General features: G+C 34.7%; 2 protein-coding genes across 2 annotated transcripts; both read left to right on the forward strand.

Moving 5' to 3' along the window:
- The first annotated feature begins 2,028 nt into the window (after nucleotides 1-2,028).
- On the forward strand, nucleotides 2,029-4,446 carry LOC140873784 (putative RING-H2 finger protein ATL21A). Its single transcript, XM_073277034.1, has 2 exons — nucleotides 2,029-2,831; nucleotides 4,025-4,446. Exons 1-2 carry the CDS (start codon nucleotides 2,195-2,197, stop codon nucleotides 4,228-4,230), a joined length of 843 nt encoding a protein of 280 aa, XP_073133135.1. The 5' UTR covers nucleotides 2,029-2,194; the 3' UTR covers nucleotides 4,231-4,446.
- A 12,110-nt stretch (nucleotides 4,447-16,556) lies between these two features.
- On the forward strand, nucleotides 16,557-23,714 carry LOC140873613 (uncharacterized). The gene is made up of 12 exons (XM_073276799.1): nucleotides 16,557-16,765; nucleotides 16,881-16,965; nucleotides 17,509-17,560; nucleotides 17,659-17,679; nucleotides 17,758-17,811; nucleotides 18,622-18,672; nucleotides 19,234-19,296; nucleotides 21,039-21,104; nucleotides 21,199-21,237; nucleotides 21,812-21,934; nucleotides 22,052-22,144; nucleotides 23,172-23,714. The coding sequence occupies exons 1-12, from the start codon at nucleotides 16,672-16,674 to the stop codon at nucleotides 23,496-23,498; spliced, it is 1,068 nt and encodes a 355-aa protein (XP_073132900.1). The 5' UTR covers nucleotides 16,557-16,671; the 3' UTR covers nucleotides 23,499-23,714.
- Nucleotides 23,715-23,837: the final 123 nt, after the last annotated feature.

Raw genomic sequence — 23,837 nt, forward strand, 5'->3', positions numbered from 1 at the left:
GTACTATTAATGCCCCATAAATATTTGGGTCTGGTCCGACCCAAACCTGATAGTCCATGTCTAAGAAAGGTAGTACAAACTTGCTAAATACCATTATATGTTAAGGCCCAAGCAAGATAAAATCTCAGTCAATGCATAAAATTAATATTCCTAGATTAAGCCCTAGTTGTTAAACCCAAGGGGTCGAGCCCAGTCCTGGTGTGTTGAGGTCCGACTCGGGCCCAATATTTGAGATATTGGCTTGCCGAGAATGTAGGAGAATCTCTAACAAATATAGATAAGCTATAACAAATTGGAGATATGATCAGATATCAAGGCGGCTCAAGAGTCTTAGCTGCCATGGAGATTGAATCCTACCTGTTTTAGTCTTGTACATTGGGTAGAGTTTTACCCTCACAAGGATTCTACTTCAACAAGGTAACTCACCCCTCCAACCTCTATAAATACCAGGTATTTCTTATGGTTTGACACCTTTTATTCATACACTCACTTTCTTTCTCTCTTGCTTTATTGCTCTCTCTATATTTTCTGAGCACTGACTTAGGCATCGGAAGGGTCACGCCAAAAATACTTTTCGCGCCCCCTAACCTAGCTTCTGTTTGTGCAGACCATCGCTGTGCTTGACCCGATTTTTCAAAGAATTCGAAGATCCGCTTTACCAAACCGAACCCGAGATAAAATTTTGGTATCATCAGAATTTTTGGTTGAAAATTTGAAATAAGTATTTTGAGTACCAAATCATTTGAGAAAAAGTACTTTGGTTTGAAAACTATTGAGATACTTTTGGTATATATATTATGTACTAGTTTTTGTTATGAAATGTTATTGTCTCTACTATGGTTATGCTCTATTATGTTTCTGTTACAAATTATATTATTTTATATCGTTCATACTTGACGTCAATTTGTCGAGTGAGTATCCATCATTTACCTCACATATATATTTTCAGATGAAATGAAATTGAGAAGAAGCATGGACTCGGTAATATTTTCATTAAAAACATATTAATTTATTGTCAAATTTGTAATTTGGGATCTAGTTTAGCCAATATTTTCGTTTCATAATATAATAAAATTGTTTACTTTAAGACTAGATTTTTTTTTTTGAAAAGAAGATTTGTAATATTATTAAGATTGAGAGTTCATTACAATCTAAACCAACCGAAAGGATAAATTTCCAATCTCCCAAACAAAAGAAGAGGGGGAAAAAGTAGCAAAATTATCCAGAAAATGAGTAACCAAGTTACCTGATCTCCGTATATAAAATAATTTGATATTATTGTTAGAGTCAAGTAGGTTTTTAAGTTTGTTTCTAAAGTTTTTAGAGCATTACCAATACCACAATTCATGTCCAAAACGTGGCAACCAACCTTTATTTCTTTATCTTTTCTTCTTTGTTTTTTTATTCAGAACTCAGTCAATAATGTGTGTTTTTTTTTAAAAGCAGAACTCAGTCAATAATTGAACCAACCGTTTACTAAAAAGGAAAAAAAAGCATAACTGATCCTCTAACTTTACATGTTTTATCTTTTAATTCTATAAATAATTAAATTTGATTATTTGTCCTCTACTTTGATATTTTGTCTATTTTGATTTTTTTTTAACTAAAGTGTCTAATTTTAACTTATAAAATCCAATTTGGTGAGAATAATTTCAGTGAAATACCATCTAAAATTCCATCAAATCAAACCAAAATCATAAAAATTTCATTTTTAAAAAAGCAAACTCGGAAAAAGGGTCGATGAATGCAAAAAAATATGACAAATTCCTCAAATTTGTTGTCATATGATTGGATTTTATAGCCTAGTCATCGCTTTTCGATTGAAACTGGATACTTGAATTAAAAATATGATCAAAATAGCTAAAATTTAAAAGTGAACGGACCCATACCCAAATTTAACTTGCCACACAACTAAAAAAGAGAATAAAATGATTTTTTTTTTCCGTTTACTAAAATGCATCGACTTAGAATTTCCTCTAGGTGGTATCTAATAATATCCATCCCCGAATGAATACCTCAAAAGTCCAAATCCCAAGCATAAAACAAAAAAATTAATTCCCTCTGCAAACCGCAACTTTTTTTCTGGCCTGCACCTGCCTAATTCCTTGCTGCTCCCACACTTCACCTTCTTTAAAATCCCCTGTTTCCACTATATTTCTTGGAATCCACTCCATCGATCACTACTGGTAAAATCATGGATGCTTCAATTCTACTCGAAATAATCTTCTTTGTTTCACTGCTCACACAAACAACTTCTCACGCAGAAACCAACAGCTGCCAACCATCCAAGTGCAACCTTAAATCCTCCGAAATCCGACACCCTTTTCGAATCCAGGGCCTCCACCCGCAACACTGTGGCCTCCCAGGTTTCCAACTCTTCTGCCAGCAAGAGAAAACAAGTATAAATTTCCCAGATTACGGAGATTTAGCAGTTAAATCCATCTTCTACGATTCCAAAAGACTCGAACTTGTAGACCCAAGAAACTGTGTGCACGAAGTTTTCTTGAACTTGAATCTTTCTCGGACTCCCTTTCGCTATTACCATGTCTTGAAACAGTATAAGTACATCAAATGTTCGTCGAAAATCCCCAGTCCCCTCGTGCAATTCGTTCCTTGCCTGAGCACTGATGATTCTGTTCATGGTAACTATGTTTACACCGTGGAATTATCTTTCGCGGTGCCCGGTTACTGTACGACTGTGAAGAGTGTGGGGATTCCATTTTCGTACAGTTCTTATTTGTCTGATGATAGTTTTGGCCTTGAATTGACGTGGGATTCGGCTGGGGAGGATGAAAATATCGAAGCTTGGAGAATTCAGACATATTTCAAAGGTAATAAATAATAATGTTTGCATCTTTTGATCAGAAACCTTAAACTCGTTCTAAGTCACGATCGGAGTGATATGCTTTCATTTCTTGATTATTTTGTTTTTCCAAATAAATTTTTTTTATACAAAAGTTTTTATTGATGTTCATCAAACTTTGCTCCCCAGTTTATGTGGAGATGAAAACAAGGGAGATGAGGATCTGCAAGTCTTGTGTTTTAAGACGAATGACTGCAGGCCGAACAGAATTAATAGGTTTTTAGTTTAGTCATTAATATTGAATTGAAAAATATAAAATATTTGAGTTTTAAGTTGGATTATTAATTTTTAAAAAATAAATGAATAAGCCCACAGAAGAAACCGAATAGACTGAGCCTTTGGTCAAAGTGTTTTTGGAAAAAAAAATTCTTACAATCGGGTCAATTCACTTTATTTATTTATTTATTTATGCGAATATTATTTATGTTGTGAAATTTTAGTTTTAATAATCTACGCTTTCGAATTTTTTACAATTTTATTTATTTTTCATTAAAAATGTTGATGCATTGTTTTGGAAAAATGACTAAAAATGAAAAAAAAAAAAGAAGACAAATATTTTTACACGATCAATTTTTCTATTTATTTATAATAAAATTCAATGACTTTTTAGTAGTTAGATGCAGGTCTCACGCAAATATTAAATATATATGTTCTACTGACCAACCGGCTTGACTTACACTTTTACCCAGTCAAGCAAGCCTGTAGTTTGTAGAATTGGCTGTGGAAAACTGGTTACTTAATTTTTTTTCCCTATTTCCCAAAACACATATTATTAACTTAGTTACAAAATAGTATAAAAATCTGAAGAAGAGAAGGAAAGAAGCAGACAATTTTTATTTATAATTTATTTTTTATTGAACATAAAATATATTTCTTTTTTTTTTAAAATAAAATAAAATAAATTTGGTGGTTTTTTCCGCTGCAAGTTTAAGACAAATGACCACATGATCATAAAGATGAAACGGCAATAAATGATTTAGGTTGGATCCGTCGGTGTATAAAAAATGTATTCCATGAAACATAGAGCTTTTCTTGCAGGTCTCGATTAAAGATATTCAATACTGGTGTGTTCATTGATTTTTTTTTTTTTTGAAACAGTGTATTAATTGATTTAATATTTGTTTAATGAATATATTATACCATTTGAGTTTTTGTGTGCAGCGTCAGCCAAAATAATAGCCTTGATTTTCATGGTTGGAATCCTTTTACATGCAAAAATCATTCGGCGTTGCATGGGATCAAGTGGGGATAAAATACAACGTAAATATGATGAAATTGAGGTTGATATTATATCACGAGGACAATATGAAGCCCTTCGATCTCCGATGGTCGACGATATCGATATTGTCTGCAATTACATACCATGACCGATGTTCGATTTCATCTAGTTCTCCAAACTCGTTGTGTTAATTAGCTAGTAGATTTGTCACATTTATGGTGCAGTGACATAAATCTCTCTCGATATGTAAGATGTTTGGATCCGATCTCATATAATAGTGAAAAACTTCGATCATGTGTATTAAGAAAAATAGCAGAAATTTTGTAGATCATATTTTCTGACATCAATATGTTATATCTTAAGGATCAACAACTCACCAATAATGAATGTATGATGTATGTATTGCACTTCTTGTATATCATGTTGAAAATTGTATTATTGAATGAATTACAATTGAAATGGGCTCGAAAGGGTTTGAATTGATTAACCCAAATTGTTTGTAAAAGCCTTGTCCAAAGTATTACAAAATTCAAAATTTTGGTGAAATAAATTGGAGGAAAATGGGGAAATGGTAGTCCCACATTGGAACAACTCCAATTTGTTGTTCACCTTAATTAGTCCAACATTGGACTATGGGATTGGGCCCTTAGGGCACCAGATATTTTGTAAAGGGACAAGACGCTAGTCGATGCAACAAACACGCGCGCGCGGCCGGCCGGCTCGGCGTGGTGTGGTGTGGTGTTCTGATCCGATTATTCTTTTTGAATAAAATTTATTTAAAATAATATTTTATTATTTTATGTAGTAGGCCCGAGCGGTAAATTATTACCGCGCGGGCGCAGCACCGCACATGCAAGACAGTGAGTTCAAAGCGACGTGCGCCCGCGTGTGTTGGCTTAAAGTTGGCCGCTCGCGCGGTAGAAAATTACCGCCCGAGCTCACCTTCTGCAGAATGAACAGTCACGACTGTTTCTGGCATTTTTCTGTCATGGGTTGCATCCTTACGCCTTAAAACGTGTTGTTTCGTGTATAAGACTATATATATGGTGGTTATAACACAGAAAACTGACATAGAAACATCTGATAACATACATTTCAGATTTCTGATTTCTCAAAATCTCTCCACTTTCTCAAAGAAAAGTTAAAGCATATTTTCGTTCGTTGAAGTTCGTGATATTTGCTGTGCTGCTATATCACGATCGAAAGTTGTTGTATCTTAGAGGCGATTGCCGCTAACGTTTAGCACTTGGAACGGGCAATTTCGTCTTGCGGATAGAGAGTTTCTCTCGCCTCGACTGTGTTGATCATTTTCGTTGCTGTTGATTGCTTTCGATTGAAATTTTCAGAATTCAGAATACAACCTAATAACATATCCTCGATCTCAACCATATACTTTAATTTATATTGCTATTTGCTCGGAATCATGTGTTTCGAAGTCCAAAAATCCCCCCACTTGAATTGATTGATACCCAAATCAAACTAGCACTCACACACATCACGGCTCAAAAATCAAAATGGCTGTTAAAATGGATAAGACTCCCCAATAATAGAGAAGTGTAATGGTTTTATAATTTGGGAAAATAAATTTATAAAACGTAAGGATTATACCATCTTGGGATGTGACCACTCATTGTCGATTTTACAGTACGGTGGGGTTTAACTTACCCAATGGCGAGCTAAAATTATCAATCTATCCGAACTAAAATTTTAAGCCTTTCAATGCGAATTATCAATCTATCCGGGCTAAAATTTTAAGTTCTCCAATGTTTTAATTTTTTGAATCGAGCTATCCGGACTAATATCAAATTAATCAAAAAAAATTTCAAAATTAATACATAAAAAATTTCAAAAAAAATTGTGCCACTCGGGCTAAAGCCCGGGCGGCATTATATGTAGCTCCTCTCTTGAACTTGTTGGTCCCAGGTGCGGCATCACGAGATAAAAACTATGGAAATTAAAGAATAAAATAGACATCAATATTTACGTGAAAAACCCCCAAATATTATTAGGGTAAAAACCACGGGCAAGACCAAAATATTCCACTATAATATTTGGAGAATTACAACCTCTCTTTGTATTTCCAAAGAGACACACACTCTCTTTTAATACAGGAGAAAACCTATCTCACAAATATTATAGAAATACACTCAAAATTACTTGAATGCTTTAAACTGAGAAATGAACTCTGTGTTGGGATGTTTTCTTCAGAAAGTGGGGAGCTCTATTTATAGAGCCCCCTCCGCGCACAAACATCAGAAGGAAAATTCTATATTGAATTTTTCTTCAATATTTATCGTACATTTGGCTTTAATATATTGCCATCTACCGCCTCATTTGCCAACACTTGCTGCCACCTCCTGCCACATGCTGTCAACCCTTCTTTTTTTTATTATTTTATTAATTGCTGACATTTCTCCCACTTGGAGATTTGATTGAGAATCAAACACATCTCCACATATCCTTTCAATCTTGTCATTCCCGCTGCTTACGTTCCTGCGAGGCCACTTGAGGATCTACACCATTCAAACTTCTCCGTGCTCACTGGCTTGGTCAGAATATCAGCTATGTTATCCTTCGTATGGATCTTCGCATGTCCACACTTCATTCCTCTACTACTTTTCGTACAAAGTGAAATTGTACTCCAATGTGTTTAGTCCTGGAATGAAAGGCTGGATTCCTTGCAATGTGCAAGGCACTCTGACTGTCACAAAACAGAGGAATCTTTTCTTGTTTGTGCCCAAGCTCCTCCAATAATCTTTTAATCCATATTGCCTCCTTGCAAGCTTGAGTAGCTGCCATGTATTCTGCCTCCGTTGTAGATAATGCCACAACTATTTGCAGTTTTGAAACCCAGCTGACTGCACCTCCTGCAACTGTAAACACATAACTAGTAGTAGATTTTCTCTTATCTGGATCACCTGCGTAGTCTGAATTCACATAGCCCCTGAGTGTAAAATCTGATCCTCCAAAATATAATGCAGCTTCTGAGGTACCCTTAATGTATCTAAGGATCCTCTTAACCGTGCTCCAATGCTCTTGTCCAGGATTTGCCATATATCGACTGACTGCTCCCACTGCTTGTGCAATGTCTGGTCTTGTACAAATCATGGCGAACATTAAACTTCCCACTGCTGATGCATACGGTACTCGAGACATCTCCATCTTCTCTGCTTCACTGCTAGGACACATCTCAGAAGATAACTTGAAGTTAATAGGAAGAGGGGTTGAAACTGGCTTACTATCTTGCATGTTGAAGCGCTGCAAGACTTTCTTCAAATAATTTTTCTGGGAAAGCCAAATCTTCATATTGCTTCTGTCTCGGTGAACTTGCATCCCTAGAATCTTGTTTGCTGGTCCCAAGTCCTTCATATCAAATTCCCTAGCCAACTGTGCCTTCAATTTTTGGACCTGATCTTTGTTGGGGTCTGCTACCAACATGTCATCCACGTACAACAGCAAAATGATATAATCATCATCACCAGACCTCTTGAAATACGTACAAGGGTCTGCACTGAGTCTGTTGTACCCAAGGCTCATGATATAGGAATCAAATCTCTTGTACCAATACCTCGGCGCCTGTTTGAGACCGTACAGAGATTTATTCAACTTGCAAACCAAGTTCTCTTTGACTTTTTCTGCAAAACCTTCTGGCTGGAGCATATAGATTTCTTCTTCAAGATCACCATGAAGAAATGCTGTTTTCACATCTAGCTGTTCCAAATGTAGGTCAAACACCGCACACAATGCCAATACTACTCTGACTGTTGAAAGTCGAACCAAAGGAGAAAATATCTCATTGAAGTCAATACCTTCTTTCTGAGCATACTCTTTGACAACCAATCTCGCACGATACCGCTCCACTTGGTTATTGCCATCACGCTTGATCTTATAGACCCATCTGTTACCGATAGCTTTCCTCCCTCGTGGTAGTGTAACAAGATCCCAAGTTTTGTTTCTGTCCAATGCTTCCAATTCTTTCTGCATCGCTGTCATCCACAGGGATACATCCGAGCTTTGAGTAGCCTCATGGAAACTCGATGGCTCACCATCCTCTGTTAACAGACAATATGCAATGTTGCTTTCGGTGACATAATCTGAAAGCCATCCTGGTGGTCTTCTCTCTCGAGTTGACTGCCTCACTTTGGAAACCTCTGACTCAACTGGTTCTTGTTCTTCGTGCTCTGGTACTGCTTCACAAGAAACTTGATCTTCTTCAGTCTTATTTTTCACCTGAATGATAGTAGTTTCTGAATTCAGTGTGTCTTTGTCTCCCTTCACTTTATCTTCCTCGAAGATAACATCTCTGCTGATGATAAGCTTGTGGACAGTAGGATCCCACAAGCGAAATCCCTTTACTCCATCAGCATAGCCCAAGAAGATACACTTTCTGGATTTGGAATCTAACTTTGATCTTTTTTGTTCATTGTACAACACGTACACCGGACTTCCAAATGTATGTAACCGAGAATAATCAGCTGGCTTGCCAGTCCACACCTCCATTGGAGTCTTCAAATCAATCGCCACTGAAGGAGAACGATTGATGACATAAGAAGCGGTTTTGACTGCTTCTGCCCAAAATGACTTTGGTAGACCCGCAGTACTCAATATGGCCCTTGTTCTGTCCAACAAAGTTCTGTTCATCCGCTCTGCCACTCCATTCTGTTGAGGCGTGTAAGCCGTCGTGAACTGTCTTTTGATGCCCTCATGCTGACAGAATGCATCAAATTCATCACTGGTATATCCTCCTCCATTGTCAGTCCTCAAACACTTGATTTTCTTATCAGAATCAAGTTCAACCCGCGCTTTGAAAACTTTGAAGACTTCGAAAACATCTGACTTCTTCTTGATTGGATACACCCAACATCTCCTAGAAAAATCATCAATAAACGAGACAAAGTATCTCGCTCCTCCTAGGGATACCATCGGTGCTTGCCAAACATCAGAATGAATCAGCTCCAATATTCCTTTGCTCTTGGCAGTAGACGTGCCAAACTTCAATCTGTGTTGTTTACTGGTAACACAATGCTCACAAAAGGGTAGAGTCACTTTTGTAAGCCCTGGTAACAGCTTCCGTTCAGAGAGAATCTTCATTCCCTCGTTCTGACATATGTCCAAGCTTTCTATGCCACAACACTGTTGATTCTTCTCCCGAACCAATTGATGCAACAGCTAGTTCCGCCTCTTTGTGTGTTTTTCCCAACAATACATACAGATTTGTAGCAACATTTTCCGCCTTCATAACCACAAGCGCGCCTTTCACAATTTTCATGATCTCTTTCTCAATACGAGTTTTGCACCCAATATCATCCAATTGCCCCAAAGACAAAAGATTTTTTGTCAGACCCTTCACATGTCGTACCTCCTGTATGGTGCGAATAGTACCATCAAATATTTTGATTTTAATGGTACCGACCCCAGCGATTTCCAAGCATGATCATTTTCTGTAACGTCCGGAAATTTGCTACGTAAATCCGCATGCATAACTAAGAGATTTAATAAGTTTAAAATAATGTGAAAATGTGTTAAATTGTTTTTATGAGTGATTATTTAAATTATGTGATTTATTTTCATGTTTTAAATATTTTTTCGGCATTTAAATTTGTTTTCTTTGGTTTATGAATTTATTTGAGAAAGTTTATTTTATGATCGCGTAGGCGGGGCCGTGGACGGACGAGATGTTTGTTTTCACCCAAAATATTTTCGAAGATTTTTAGGAGCCTTAAAATATTATTTTAAGGTATAATTTGAAGAAAATTATGGTATTTATATATATGTATATTTAGATGTCCGTTTTTACCCAAAATAAATCATTTTAATGACTTTTATTAAGTTTTAAAAATCACCTATTTTATTATTTCGGGATTTTTAAGTTTTTAGCAAATTATCATGTATTTTTTTAGTTTAAATTTTAGTAATTATCTACCCAAAGTATTTATTTAAATATTTAACCTAGACTACCCAAATATTATCCTAAGATTTTCTACCCTATCTCACGCCTCAACTCCCTAGCCGCCTCCCTCAACCTTTCTCCATCATCTTCATCGTTCCAGCAAGATTTTCACAGCCCCGTAGCCGAGCTTTTAAGATTTTATATTGGTTGGAGATCTGTTCGTCCCGGAGAGCCGTACGACGCGACATAAACGTTAATTCTTGCAAATATTCATCAAGGCACGTTTGAATCCCTTCTTGAACACCATTTAAGTCATATTATTCTGATTTTAGCATGAAAATTATGATCTTGCATGATATATGTGGTTTTAATGAAGAACATTCATGAACATGCATAGAACCTACGGTTTTAAAGCTTATGAATCAATTTTATCACGTTTTTCTGTCATGGATTGTTCTAGCTTGCTGACCAACGGGTTGAGGGTTGATATAGGGTCCCTAGGGTCGTGTTTGGATGACGGTTCAGTGGCTTTAGTCGTTGGTTTGGGCTAGGTTCATGCTGGACGCAGGTTTAGACGCAAACTGAGCGGTTTGCGTGCGAGGGCTCGTTCTTGGTCCACAGGACGAGTTTTAGGTTGGTTATAGTTGAGTTATAATCCCAAGACCTTTGGAAAGTTTTTCCAGGTGGTTATCCGGCCGGTGGTGGCCGGAGATTGGCGGCCGAACGGCCGGAATCAGCGGTCGCGTTCTGCACGAACAGCAGCAGAGGGGCTCTGTTGTTTTGGTTCGTTCTCCTTCTACAGGGCTCGGTTTAAGGTCAAATTTGTTGGGTTAGAACCGCCTGGGTGTTGGCTAAGTATGGGAGGTGGTTTCACATCCAAAGGTGGCCTGAGCAGGCGGCACGATCAGATTTTCGGAAGCCGCTCAGGGCTGCCTCGAGTTGGGCTTAGGGAGAGGTAAGCTAGGGTTGTGTCTGGTGTTTTGGCAGGCCGGGCTCGGCTTTTCGGGTCCGGGTTGGGTCTAAAATATAATGGGTCAAGTTAGTTTGGTTCGGGTTTGGTTTATATTAGTTGGACTCGGGTATTTTTATTTTGAATTAAATAAGAGATTAAGTTAATAATAAATGAGTTTGGGTTCGAGTTAATTAATTAATTAGACTAGTTTAATTTTAATTATGGGCTTAATTAATTAATGAAGTGAGCCCACTAATTTGTCATGGGCCGTGTGATCCATGAAAATTATTGGACCAAGTTGTGACGGGTTTAGTAATTTTATCGGTCAAATTTATAAGTTAATGGTTAGTTAATAATTTTATTAATTTAACTTTAAGTTAATAAGTTGATGGGCCTAAATTATGTTTTTAGTAAGCCCATTAGTTTTCCATGGGCCTGGGGGCCCATGAAGCTTAATGGGCCTTTCAGGTCGGGCTTTTGGGTTTTTGAGTCAGTCTAAAAATTTATGGGTTTAAGTTAAGTGGTCAGCAGCTCGAATAAGTCCTTGAAAAATAAATGTCCGTAAATATATATTTAATTCATGCATGCATTTTTATTAGATATATAAGTATGATTTTTAAGAAAATAAATTAAATATATATTTACGGGCAAATTTTCATGAAAATAAAGAAATAATGAGAATTTTTATGTTCATGCATCATTAAGAATTTTCATGATAAGTTTAAGAGCATGTTATGAAAAATATTTTTATGGAAGTTGAAGTGAAGGTGGAAAGTGATGTGGTTGGAGGCCGGGATACCTGGGCCCGGTGACCTTCCTAATGATGTATAAGTATGATGAGCTTATGGATCCAGCTGAGAGGGTTGGTGAAGTGGCAGCACAGAGGTGGAAATCCCACCGCCGCGTACGTTGGTTTTTAGATTGATCAATCGCTTAGTATGATGTCATCGACATGGATACGACCTGTTGAGAACTAAGAAATCATGATAAGTTATTTTATGAGATTTATTAAGTATGATGATACATGTTTAGCATTATGATAATTCAGTATAATTATTTTATTTCATGTTTATATGTATATAATTTTAAGATCATGCACGTATATTTATATTCACGTATTTTATATGATGTGTGCTTGTGTGCGGTTTCATTTTGTTATATAAGGATAGAACGTGCTGAGCCTCTAGGCTCACTAGATTTAAATGGTGCAGGTGAGTGGAATGTTAATGAAGTTAATATGTTCCCAACTGGCGGCGAGGGCGTATGAGTATCCAGGCGGCTAGAACCCGTGACCATAGCTCTATCACGATATTTATGTTGAGATATAAAATATGTATTTCCGCACATGTTTTATTATTTTGGATTGTTAGTATATGCATGGATTTTAGATTTAAGTATTTATTTTCTAAGTTTTCATGGATTTTTGTGAAAGAGATATTATTTAGGAATTTTATTATGGAAATTTTTATAAATGATTATTTAGTAATTAATGTTAGGTATTTAGTTGCATGCTTGTACTTTTATTATTATTTATGTTTATCGTGTAGATGCATATTAAATTAAGAAAAGTTATTTTTAAGTATGATGTATATATATATATATATATATGTATTGCATATATATTTTTATATTCATTATTTTATAATTAGAGATAGAGATAAAATAAAAAAAATCAGTAATACTTTTATGATGTTTCATTTTCCATGAATACAGATCCTCTCGAGACTGGTTCATACTGGTCGAACCATTCTCTCCTTGACGTCATATGCCACGTCGCTCCTGAATCCATAATCCATGCATCACAAAATTTGTGTCTGCCTTCCGCAATCGTTGCTGCTTCGCTGAATAATATTTCACCACCACCTGAAGTACTGGCCACATTTCCTTGAGATCCCTTATCGATGCTCTTCGTACACTCTCTCTTGAAGTGCCCTTTACCGCCACATTTAAAGCAGTAAATATTCTTCTTCTTACTTCTTGACTTGGATCTACCATATCTGTGGCTCCCACTGGAGTCACGCTCCGTCAATCTTCCTCTCGTCATCGGTAAAGCCTCTGCTTGCTTCGACGTTGCCAACCTATCTTCCTTGTTCCTTCGACGACTCTCTTCTCCAAGAACCGCAGTTAAGACGTCGTCAAAATTTAAATTATCCGAAAGAATATTGTTGGAAACATTGATGATGAGCTGATCGTATGAATCTGGTAGACTTTGAAGTAGAAGCTCCACACGTTCTTTTTCCTCTATTTTATGCCCCATAGACGTGAGCCGAAAAAATAGAGTATTCAGTGTATTGATATGGTCGGTCATCGATGAGGATTCCGCCATCCGAAGAGTATAAAGCTTTCTCTTTAGGAAAATTTTGTTGTGTAGTGACTTGACCTCGTACAATTTTGTCAGAGTATCCCAAATAACTTTTGCGCTTTTTATTTCAGATATACTTGACAAAACTTCATCCGCTATAGCCAAGTGCAAATTGGCAACAACATTGTGATTCATCTCGTTCCACTTTTGATCGTCCGTGACATCCACCGGTCTATCTCCAATAGCTGTCAAGCAACGCTCCTTTGTTATAATTGCTTGCACCTTCAATTTCCACAGCAAAAAATTGCTCCCGTTGAACTTTTCTATCTCGTATTTTGCCGTCATCTTGACTACAAGAATCCTGCCTTATAAAATCTTCAAAAAATCTTTTCTGATGTGGAAGATCAGTCAAAGCTGCAACCACAGAGCATACTCAGAATTTTAAGAAATTTTATGCCAAGGCTCTGTTATCACTTGTTGGTCTCAGGTGCGGCATCACGAGATAGAAACTATGGAAATTAAAGAATAAAATAGACACCAAGATTTACGTGAAAAACCTCCAAATATTATTAGGGTAAAAACCACGGGCAAAACCAAAAGATTCCACTATAATATTTGGAGAATTACAACCTCTCTTTGTGTTTCCAAAGAGACACACACTATCTTTTAATACAGGAGAAAACCTATCTCACAAATATTATAAAAATACACTCAAAATTACTTGAATGCTTTAAACTGAGAAATGAACTCTGTGTTGGGATGCTTTCTTCAGAAAGTGGGGAGCTCTATTTATAGAGCCCCCTCCGCGCACAAACATCAGTACAGTTGGCTTTAATGTATTGTCATCTACCGCCTCATTTGCCAACACTTGCTGCCACCTCCTGCCACATGCTGCCAACACTTCTTTTCTTTATTATTTTATGAATTGCTGACATAACTTACCTCAAGTGTATTACTCTAATCATGAATTTAATTATTTAATGATTTGTCACATTAGGTCCATAACATTAATTATACTATGTGTTGATATATAAACCATCATATTTATGATTTAGAGTGTGTTACTCTTATTTACTCTTGATTCCGACTCTATCCGTGTACGCTTTTGTTACCATAACGATGGGCGCGCCATGTGATAGATATTTGTTTTAGTGATTGAAGCTTTTTTGTTTTTTGTTACAAAAACATTGAATTAATTGTTGATTAATGATTTATTGAGTTAATATAATTTTTGGATGAATTGGATTAACACGTGGTTAATTGTTTACTGATTTTTGTTCTTTTTTTTTTTCGTTTACTTATTAATTTGTGTATAAAAAATAAAGCATCGAGGGATATTTCCACTGAATTCCGAAATTGGCTTCAAATATTTTTTTATAGGTCCTTTTTAGTTCAATTCACACAAACCTTTATTCCATTAAACGGTATTGCTAAACGTTGGCACAGAAATGTAAGAGGAAAATAAATTTATCTGTTATAAAAAAATAAAGGAAAGAAAGAAAGCAGGCAAGAAAGAAAGAGAAAGGAAAAGAAAAAGGCGAAGCTTTAGTTATTTATTTTAAAAAAAAGATGAAGCTTTTTTTATTTATTTTTTTAATTTTAATTTTAAAAAGTCGAAGCAGGTTAACCATCAGATCGTGACAGTTTGGTTATCTATAATTTTTTTTTTTTTTTAATCGTGAGGTTATCTATAATTAATATTAATATAGTAAACATTTTATTTTTTGAAAGATATTTTAATCTTACATTTATCAATATTTTAAAATTCAATAATATACTTTATCTAGATTTTTAAATTTTAAAATCGAAGAATAGAATTACATACATTATAATCATAAAATTTTTTTAATAAATTATAATTATAATATAAGAAATTTGTAAAAAAAGAACGAAAAAACTAAATCAAAGTTTGAAAAAAAAAATTTTAATAGTGTGTGTATATATAATATATATACACATATATTTTAACTTTTCAAATGGGCTGGGCTTAAAAGTCCCCAGTCCCTCCTTTATCTTCGGGGAAAATATCGGTTCAGTCCAAAATATTTGGACATATTTCCGATTCAATCTTAAATGTTTGAACATTCTCGGTTTGGTCCCAAATGTTTTTCAAAAATTTCCACTTCAGTCCTAAATGTTTTTATGTTCCCGGTTTGGTCCCAAATATTTTAAAAAAATTTCAGTTCAATCCTAAATGTTTTAGGTTCCAGATTTCGTCCTAAATATTTTCCAAAAGTTATCGATTTGGTCCTTCCATCTACAAACAAAGTGTGATAAAAAAAAACTTACAAACAAAAGACAAAGTTAAATAAAATAGAAGCTAATAATAATAATAATAATAATAATAATAATAATAATAATAATAATAATAAATGAACAAGAATTTTTTTCAAATGAAAATATAATATAAATTATGCAAAAAAAAATATAGAATAAAAAAATAATTGAACCGTGCAATTTTATAATTAAAAACATTATCAATCACAAACAAATAAACAAATATTTTATCAAATAACTAGTATTATTTATTTCACAAAATATTTGAAATTTTCAACAAATTTTTCAAGAGAAGAATACTTATGGTTAAGAATTGAAAAAATATAATGAATTATTTGACCACTGTTGAAGTAGTGATATGAAATTAAGTTTTATTTAATAGTAAATTTTTCTCAAATACTAATTTTTTAAATTATAAAAAGAGTTTTAAAAAGATATATATCTTTTTTCAACCTTTAAATTTTTTCTTAAATATGCAAGCATCGTGAATGAGAATATAACAAAATTAATAGAAATGTGAAATAACATCATTAAATTTTAATTTCTCAAGTTTCGTTTATTTTATTTAAGTTTTTATTTTGTAGCATCATGAATTTAATGTTTTCATTTTGAAAATTGTGTAAAATTGATTTAAATTTGGATAAAAACTCTAAAAAAAGGATCAAACCGGGAACTTTTGAGAAATATTTGGCACGAAATCGGCAATGCAAAAATATTTAGGACTAAACCGGGAACTTTTGGAAAACATTTAGGACCAAACCGGGAACGTATAAGCATTTAGGACTGAATCGGGAACTTTTGAGAAATATTTAAGACCAAACCGGGAACGTTCAAACATTTAGGACTGAACCAAAAATATGTCCAAACATTTAAGACTGAACCGAGATTTTTCCCTTTATCTTCTAAAATGGGCCGAGGTCTGAAATCCCGGACCCTTGTTTAACTTTTCAAATGGGCCGGGACATTAGTAAGCCGGGTACTTTATTATTATTTATTTTTATATGTATATTTTTTAAAAAACCATTTATTCTTTCAGCTGTAATTATACCAAGATATCAACAACACTGTTCCTCTCAGAAAGCGGATTTCCTCGCGGGCATCCCAGATTGATTTCCTGCTATCTTTTCTGGGAAGCGAAGATAAATCTTTTAATAATCCCGCAAGACCCATGTCTAATTATATATCATCACAATTTTTTGTTTGCTTAATCTACTTCTCTCTGGTCCCACTTTGCTTTTCTCTTCCTTTCATCGTACTGCACGGTGATTTTCTCTTTTCGGTTTTATTTTTTAAATCATGGCATCATAATTTAAAGTTAGCTTTTTTATGTAATGGTTGTTGCGTTAGTTTTTGATGATGTGTATTGGGTTGTTGTAGGAATCGGGGATCAATGTTCGAACAAAGGAATGAAGCACTTTACTCAGGAGCTCAGCGATTGGTCCAAGTCTCAAGGATTTTGCATGTATAATTTTTTCTGTTGTTTTTTTCCCTTGTTCCAAAGTAGTAGGCTCTTTTGTTGTGAAGATCTTTTTGGTCAGCATTTTTTATGTGGTTGGCATGATTTTGAAGTAGTGACTAGTAATTGATCCATTGATCTTTGAATGTGGGTCACTCTGTTTTATGCTAAAATATCAAGTTGGAACAAAGTGGTTTTGCTTCTCACTCAAGCTTTGAAATAAAAAAAAAAGAAAAAAAAAAGAACGAAGAAACTTAACGTTGTTTCTGTACTACTGATTGGAAATCTTGAAAATAATGGTTATACATGAGAAGTTCCTTCGAGTTGGCTTATACTCATCACTGTATTTTAACTTTTAAGTAATGAAAACAAGGATATCACAAGCTAATCATGGGTATATTTGCGACCCTGAGATTGTTAATTTTAAACATCGGGACAAAATGAAGGAAATCTTTAATCTTATATTTTAGCAGGTTTTATATTCTACTTGAGTGCGTCTTCCTCGGTCTTGATGTGTAATGGGACTTGTTTATGTTTCCATATATCTAGAGAAATTGGAGATGGAGCATGGGATTCATGGTTCAAGACTCTACAAGAACAGGCAATACAGAAATTAATCTAATCATTTGCTCATTATGCATCTTTGACTTTATTTAGATCGAATGGTCTTAATTTTTTGTTGCTACCTTTCACCTGCAGACGGAAATTGTTTGTGATAAGGTGAGTAATTAAGCTGATCGGATGAATTGATTCTCGATCGATATGTGTACCATCTGATGAACCCAGATCTGACTCCAGGTGAAAAAAATGAAAGAACTCACTGACGGTTACAACATCGTTGGTCTCTCTCAGGTGACTTTGGTTATGGATTGTTCTTAGTTTTTGACATTTTAAGAAACTTGTTCTGATGGATTAATTTTTCATCTAGCAAGTACCTGAATCAATTTATATCATAACTCTCTAGGATCTTTTCCATAGGGACTCACAATTTATTTAATTCAACCTTAATTATAATATTTTTAATTATAATTCAGATAACAAAATAACGAAAGAAAAGGACAATTTAAAACTGGTGGTAGCTCCACCATTCAATCTGTTGTTCACGGCCGAACATCTTATAAGAGTTCACATCTTCAGTTCTGCCCTGTGATTATTACCTGTTGCCCGTCTAGTCTCAGTCGAACATCTTTACAGTGCCAAACATTGTCTTTCTCCGTCACGACTTTCTTGTTTTTCTTAATTCTTCACTCTCAACCCAGTTCTTATGTATATAATTACGAGCAGAAGCCGAGCATGATAGTTGTATGACAAGATTCAACTATATACCATTCACGTGCAATCTGAATTTTTATATTCGATGTTTATTTCAATTTCAGTAACTAAGTCTTTTTATCTGCTCATTAATCAAGTCACAGCCATGCTTTTGTGGACATATTGGAAAAAAAATCCTTTGCTAATATCGAACCTCTATATATCTTCTGATTTATACTATATTAATCTTCCTTCCCCTTTATTTATTTAATTCTTAAAAGTATGACATTATGCACATATAATCAACTATTGCTTTTGATTTCGCTATTTTTGACAAAGATCCATTAGCTGATTAATGTGCTTGGTAAGTAAGTGTGCCATTCTTACGATTGTATTTGATTGTTCTTTCAGGGAAACTTAATAGGACGAGGAGTTGTGGAATTTTGTGATGGAGCTCCACCAGTAAGGATCATTATGAAACGATTCTGCAACTGCAAGCCTGCTTTTTTTGTTTTCCCGTTTTACGCAAACTTTTCGTGTGTATGTTTATGGTGAGCAGTAACTATTACTGCTGGCCTCGTTACATGATCTGGTAGCAGTGGCATTGATATATATTCAAGGAAAGTGTAATTTTGCGACATAAATTTTTATTCAAATCATTTTGGACTCTGTAAATAGTTGTCCTGACCTGTTTTGGTCTCTGATGATTTCAATGTCCCTTCAATGCGATTAAGTTTGAACACTGGTTTGTTCCAATTTGAATGCACCTTTTAGGATAATTGCGATTAATTTTTCATGTCCAGTTAATCTAAATTACAATTACTAGTTTAGAGGGAATATATGTTAACTTACCCAAAACCTTCACCTTTCTTACTCAGTTACTCTAATCTAAAACTATAAAACTACGTGCTTATCAATTTGTGAGAAGACGGTACATTACTTTTTTCATCAATTATAGTAATTATAATTTGCATTTTTACTGAACTTTAAACTTTAAGTTCTGATTTTTTGTTCTCACGACAGGTCAAAAATTTTATTTCATTAGGTGGACCTCATGCTGGTACCGCTTCAGTTCCTCTATGTGGTGTGAGTGCTCTTGTTACCTTCGTTGTTTTATTGCACCTTGTATATATTTTCAATTTCGTTTGTATTACTACAGGAAATGCCATTACCATCTCCTATTTTTGCTTTCAGAATCTTTTAATATGCCATTGGCTCAAACATTTTTCCTATCAATTTATTCATCCCTCATTTACATATTCGGGAACACACGTTTCTGATTTTCGGATACATCTTAGCTCTAGGAAGCACTCTTGATTAATCAGCTTCAGATATATGACCTTAAGTCATGCTCCTGAGACTTCAAATCTCTTTAGTCATTCTTAACAATATCTCTAGACTTAATTACATGGTTTCCCATTGGTAATTGAATCATTGCTATTAAAGTCCATGGGGTGCTAGCCTAGATCCTGGATACAGTTTCGTGGAGGAGTTAGTCAAGCACTCGCCTTGGCCCTAAGTTCGAATGATGATGCTCCCTCATGTTTTGCATTGCACTTTATGTGCACCGGAAAATATTGTGAATTCTTTGTGAAATATAATATGATAGTCAAAATTATCTTATTTATAGATTCTACAATATTATGCTTAATTGTGTCTCATCTCACTAAAGAGAATTCCTAGCTTTGCTAAAACGGTTGAATATTATGCCTAGGTTCCACAAAAACCATGTGCTTTGCTGCAACTTGTGCCTTTAATCTGCGTAGTTGAGTATAATTGTACAACTACTTATCTGGTATAACTGATGCCTAAATGATTGCCTATTCGACAATGATTGCATTTGCCGATGAAATTATCCAGCATGTAATAACTGCCAGCATCACATTCCATCTCAATACGAGGATAAAGAGAATCAAGTCCAGTTTTGCAAGCTTCCAAGTTTTGATATCACGAGTTTATTATGAAGCTTGTGGAAATTACATAAATGTTTAATATGAATGCTTAAGAAAAGTCATCGGTGAGTTTAGCAACTCCTAAGAGGATTTTGTGTGGAAACAAACACATACTTGTGTAGTGGTATCTGTGTATAAAACATAGAGCAATGCTACATGTACAACGAAATTTGTACAACGATTTTTACACCACACAAAATTCAATACAAAAATTTAATTCATCAAATCTCATGATACATTGAATACAAAATCTCACGATATAATATCAAAATCTCACGAGATAATAACAAAATATCACGACATAATTGTTGTAAATATCTTTGTACGATATATTGGTTGTACATCTAGCATTATTCATAAAACATATGCAAAAAGTAGTGTGAAGACGTTATTTTTCAGCATTTGATTTTCAAACCTGATTTCATATTGAATACGTGCAGATGCTAGATCATCAGGAACACATATCGATTGTTTAAATATGTTTTGCAGAACCAGCCTTTACCATTTATTCGGGGCCTTCACGTGTTTTATTTACTTTTATAAAGGCCAGTAAATCTCAAAAGAATATGGTGGATTACCAGATATCGATATCAATAAGCTGTGTGATTCCAATACCATAATACATGTCTTGGCATCTTTTTGACAGTTTATTTTTTTAAGACTCTGATCATCAAATGTACATGGAATGAATTCTGATAACTGTGAATGAAATAAAGACAGTAGCCAGTAGGCCTCTCTTTTTAACTTCTTGGTGCACGTATATTATTGATTCCGACATTTATGTCTCCTGAGTGTCATCTCAAGTCTAGGCTTACGATGAGTTTTGTTTTCCCACATTGGCTGATTATTTTGTTTTATATTTTCTTGTTTTTGCAGACTGGCATATTTTGTGTTATCGTGGACAATTTAATTAAATCAGAGATATACTCTGACTACATCCAAGTACACTTCTCCCTTTATTTCTTAAACTTTTCAAGTTCTAGATGAAGAGTATTGTACATTTCAGAGCTTATTTCTTGTATGCAAATTCATGCAGACTCACTTGGCTCCTAGTGGCTATCTTAAGCTGCCAAACGTAAGTAATTTAGTTCACTTTTGACATCAGTCATCCCCTACCATTCTTGTTTAGAACTTAACAAATGTCCCTTAAGATCAGTATATTATGTTGCCTTTAATATTAGTGGATATGAAACTGCAGAGTTTCTCACGATTCTTTGTTGGATGTAATCATGTAAATGACCAAAACCTATAAATTACTTTTGTTTGAAATCAATAAAAATATTTTTTAAAATCAGATTTCGTATTTTAAAGGTTATGATGCACCTTTTAATTTATATGCTTTTATTGCTATTTAAATTTCCTACCATATTTATCCCATTTTATTTCACCTATATAAAATGTTAAGGCGGATTGATAGAGTTTTAGCTCGCTGAGCATTATGTCGCGAAAGTGATTTTTATGGATAAGCCATGTAAACTATATCTTGCGTAGTTTTTCCTTGGCACTATATTTTACGGATTAAAATTTAACAATACAGTATTTTTGGTTGAGGAATTTTGAAAATTTTCCCATTATTTTTGTTTTGCCTTGACAACCTTTGGTGAATTTCTAAATCATCGTCTTATAAATGATACAATAAATTTTTGCAGAATATTGCTGGCTACTTGAGCAAATGCAGGTTTCTCCCCAAGCTAAACAATGAACTTCTTGGCGAGAGAAACTCCACCTACAAGGAACGATTCAGTAGCTTACAAAATCTTGTTCTGATCATGGTACTTGAACTGTCAATACTTTTCAGCCTAAAAATTATTTTGGTTTATTTACATTTTTTCTTGACTCTCAGTTTGCACTGATTATAATTTACACCGATCGCTCCCTCTTATGAGCAGTTTGAACACGATACTGTTCTAATACCAAAAGAAACTTCTTGGTTTGGGTACTATCCAGATGGGTCATTTGATCCAGTTTTGCCACCACAGCAGGTAACCTCTCTCTTTTTGGCAATTTGGTTTCTATATAATTTTTTTTGTTATGAAGCTTATCATATTATCCTCAAGTGGATGGTCCTGTTTCAGAATCCATAGTTTTGTATGAGTTTTTACATGAAGGTTCACTGGATGATGATGATTATTATTCTTTTAAGTATTCAAATTATTATTTCACCAAAAAACATAATGCGATTATAAGTTAATGGAGCCCAGTATCAAATGATAGTTGGCTGAGGATTTTGGAATTCCTAATTCTGGTGCTGCAGTAAATACAGCCAATATTTGAACTCTTGTCCAACCTTGATTAAATCGACAACTTGCTGAGCTTGATCCGACAAACATTGAGCACAGTTTTGTTGGCCAATTTATTATATTCATGCTAGCCTTAAAAAGTCAGTAAATTCTATCTTTTGCAAAATCATTTCGAGCTACATAAGCTTGAATCACATTCAGTTCAGTCGAAACATGCATAATATTTGGTTCTCATAAAACCAAAACAAATTAATGCATGGGTAAAGAAAGCAAGTGTTCCGGTTGTGAAAACTGTGAACTCCAGTTGAGTATCCACTTTCTGGTTGCTACTTCCTGCTAATTTCGTTATTTTCTGTGTTTTATAGCTAAAGCATAACCAAACTTATGCACCGCGTCCTTGTTACCTGCCAGAGCATAAAAAAAACTCTTCCATGTGTAAGATTGCATCTGTAGGTTATGAAAATACTTGTCTTTGAATTGTGGTCTAGAATTAGTGATAATTAATGATCTCTAATATCAAGTCCTATCAACTAGGAAAGAACTGAAGCATTGAGTCGAACTATTTTTGCATCCAAAATTCACCAACAAGACCGTTCGAACTATTTAGTTATGATAGGTGAAACTGGACCAAATAGGTTATCCTCTTCCTTATAGAGGAAAGGATTTGTTTCAGATCCATTGTTTTATTTTTACCCGATATCAATAGTCAAGTTTTTTATTGCACTTCAAGTAGACGTAATCCGCAGAACTAATTGCAACCCTTGATCAGACCAAGCTTTATACGGAGGACTGGATTGGTTTGAAATCATTAGATGATGTTGGAAGAGTGCAATATGTAAAAGTCCCAGGCAACCACCTCGGAATCTCTAAAGCTGACATGAAAAAGTACATCGTTCCCTATTTGGAAGATGACACTTCAAAAGATCATAGAGTTTTTGCTGCCAGTGCTGAAAATCGCTACCCGGAGCATATGGTTTACTTTGATCAGCCATCAACCGATGGATTGATGGAGGTGGTCGGATTATCATCTTACCGGTGGCCATCAACGATCAAAAATTTCTTAGGTGAAATGCTCGGTGTTGCAAGAGACGAATAACGTATTCTTAAATTTCACTTGTTGAAGTATACTTTTAGCAGGGATGACCTGATTCTGAGTGTTCAATTAATCTGCTAAAATAGAAATCTGTAACATGTTTGGAGTGTCTAGGTAGAGAGAAAATCGATCCCTTGTAACTCAAATAGTGTGGTCTCAAGTCTTTTATCATACTTCATTTTGACAAAAAAAAATTGAAGTTTTTACTAAAGACTATTATAATACTTCGTTTTTTTTTTTTTGAAAACATATAGTTCGTTTTTTTTGGGTTAATCAAAAAAGTATTCAAGAATACTATAGGGTATCCTTGGTTTCATTTTTCAACTTCCTTCTCCATTTTAG

This window comes from Henckelia pumila, unplaced genomic scaffold, assembly GCF_033568475.1.
Source record: "Henckelia pumila isolate YLH828 unplaced genomic scaffold, ASM3356847v2 CTG_80:::fragment_1, whole genome shotgun sequence".
Taxonomy (NCBI): domain Eukaryota; kingdom Viridiplantae; phylum Streptophyta; class Magnoliopsida; order Lamiales; family Gesneriaceae; genus Henckelia; species Henckelia pumila.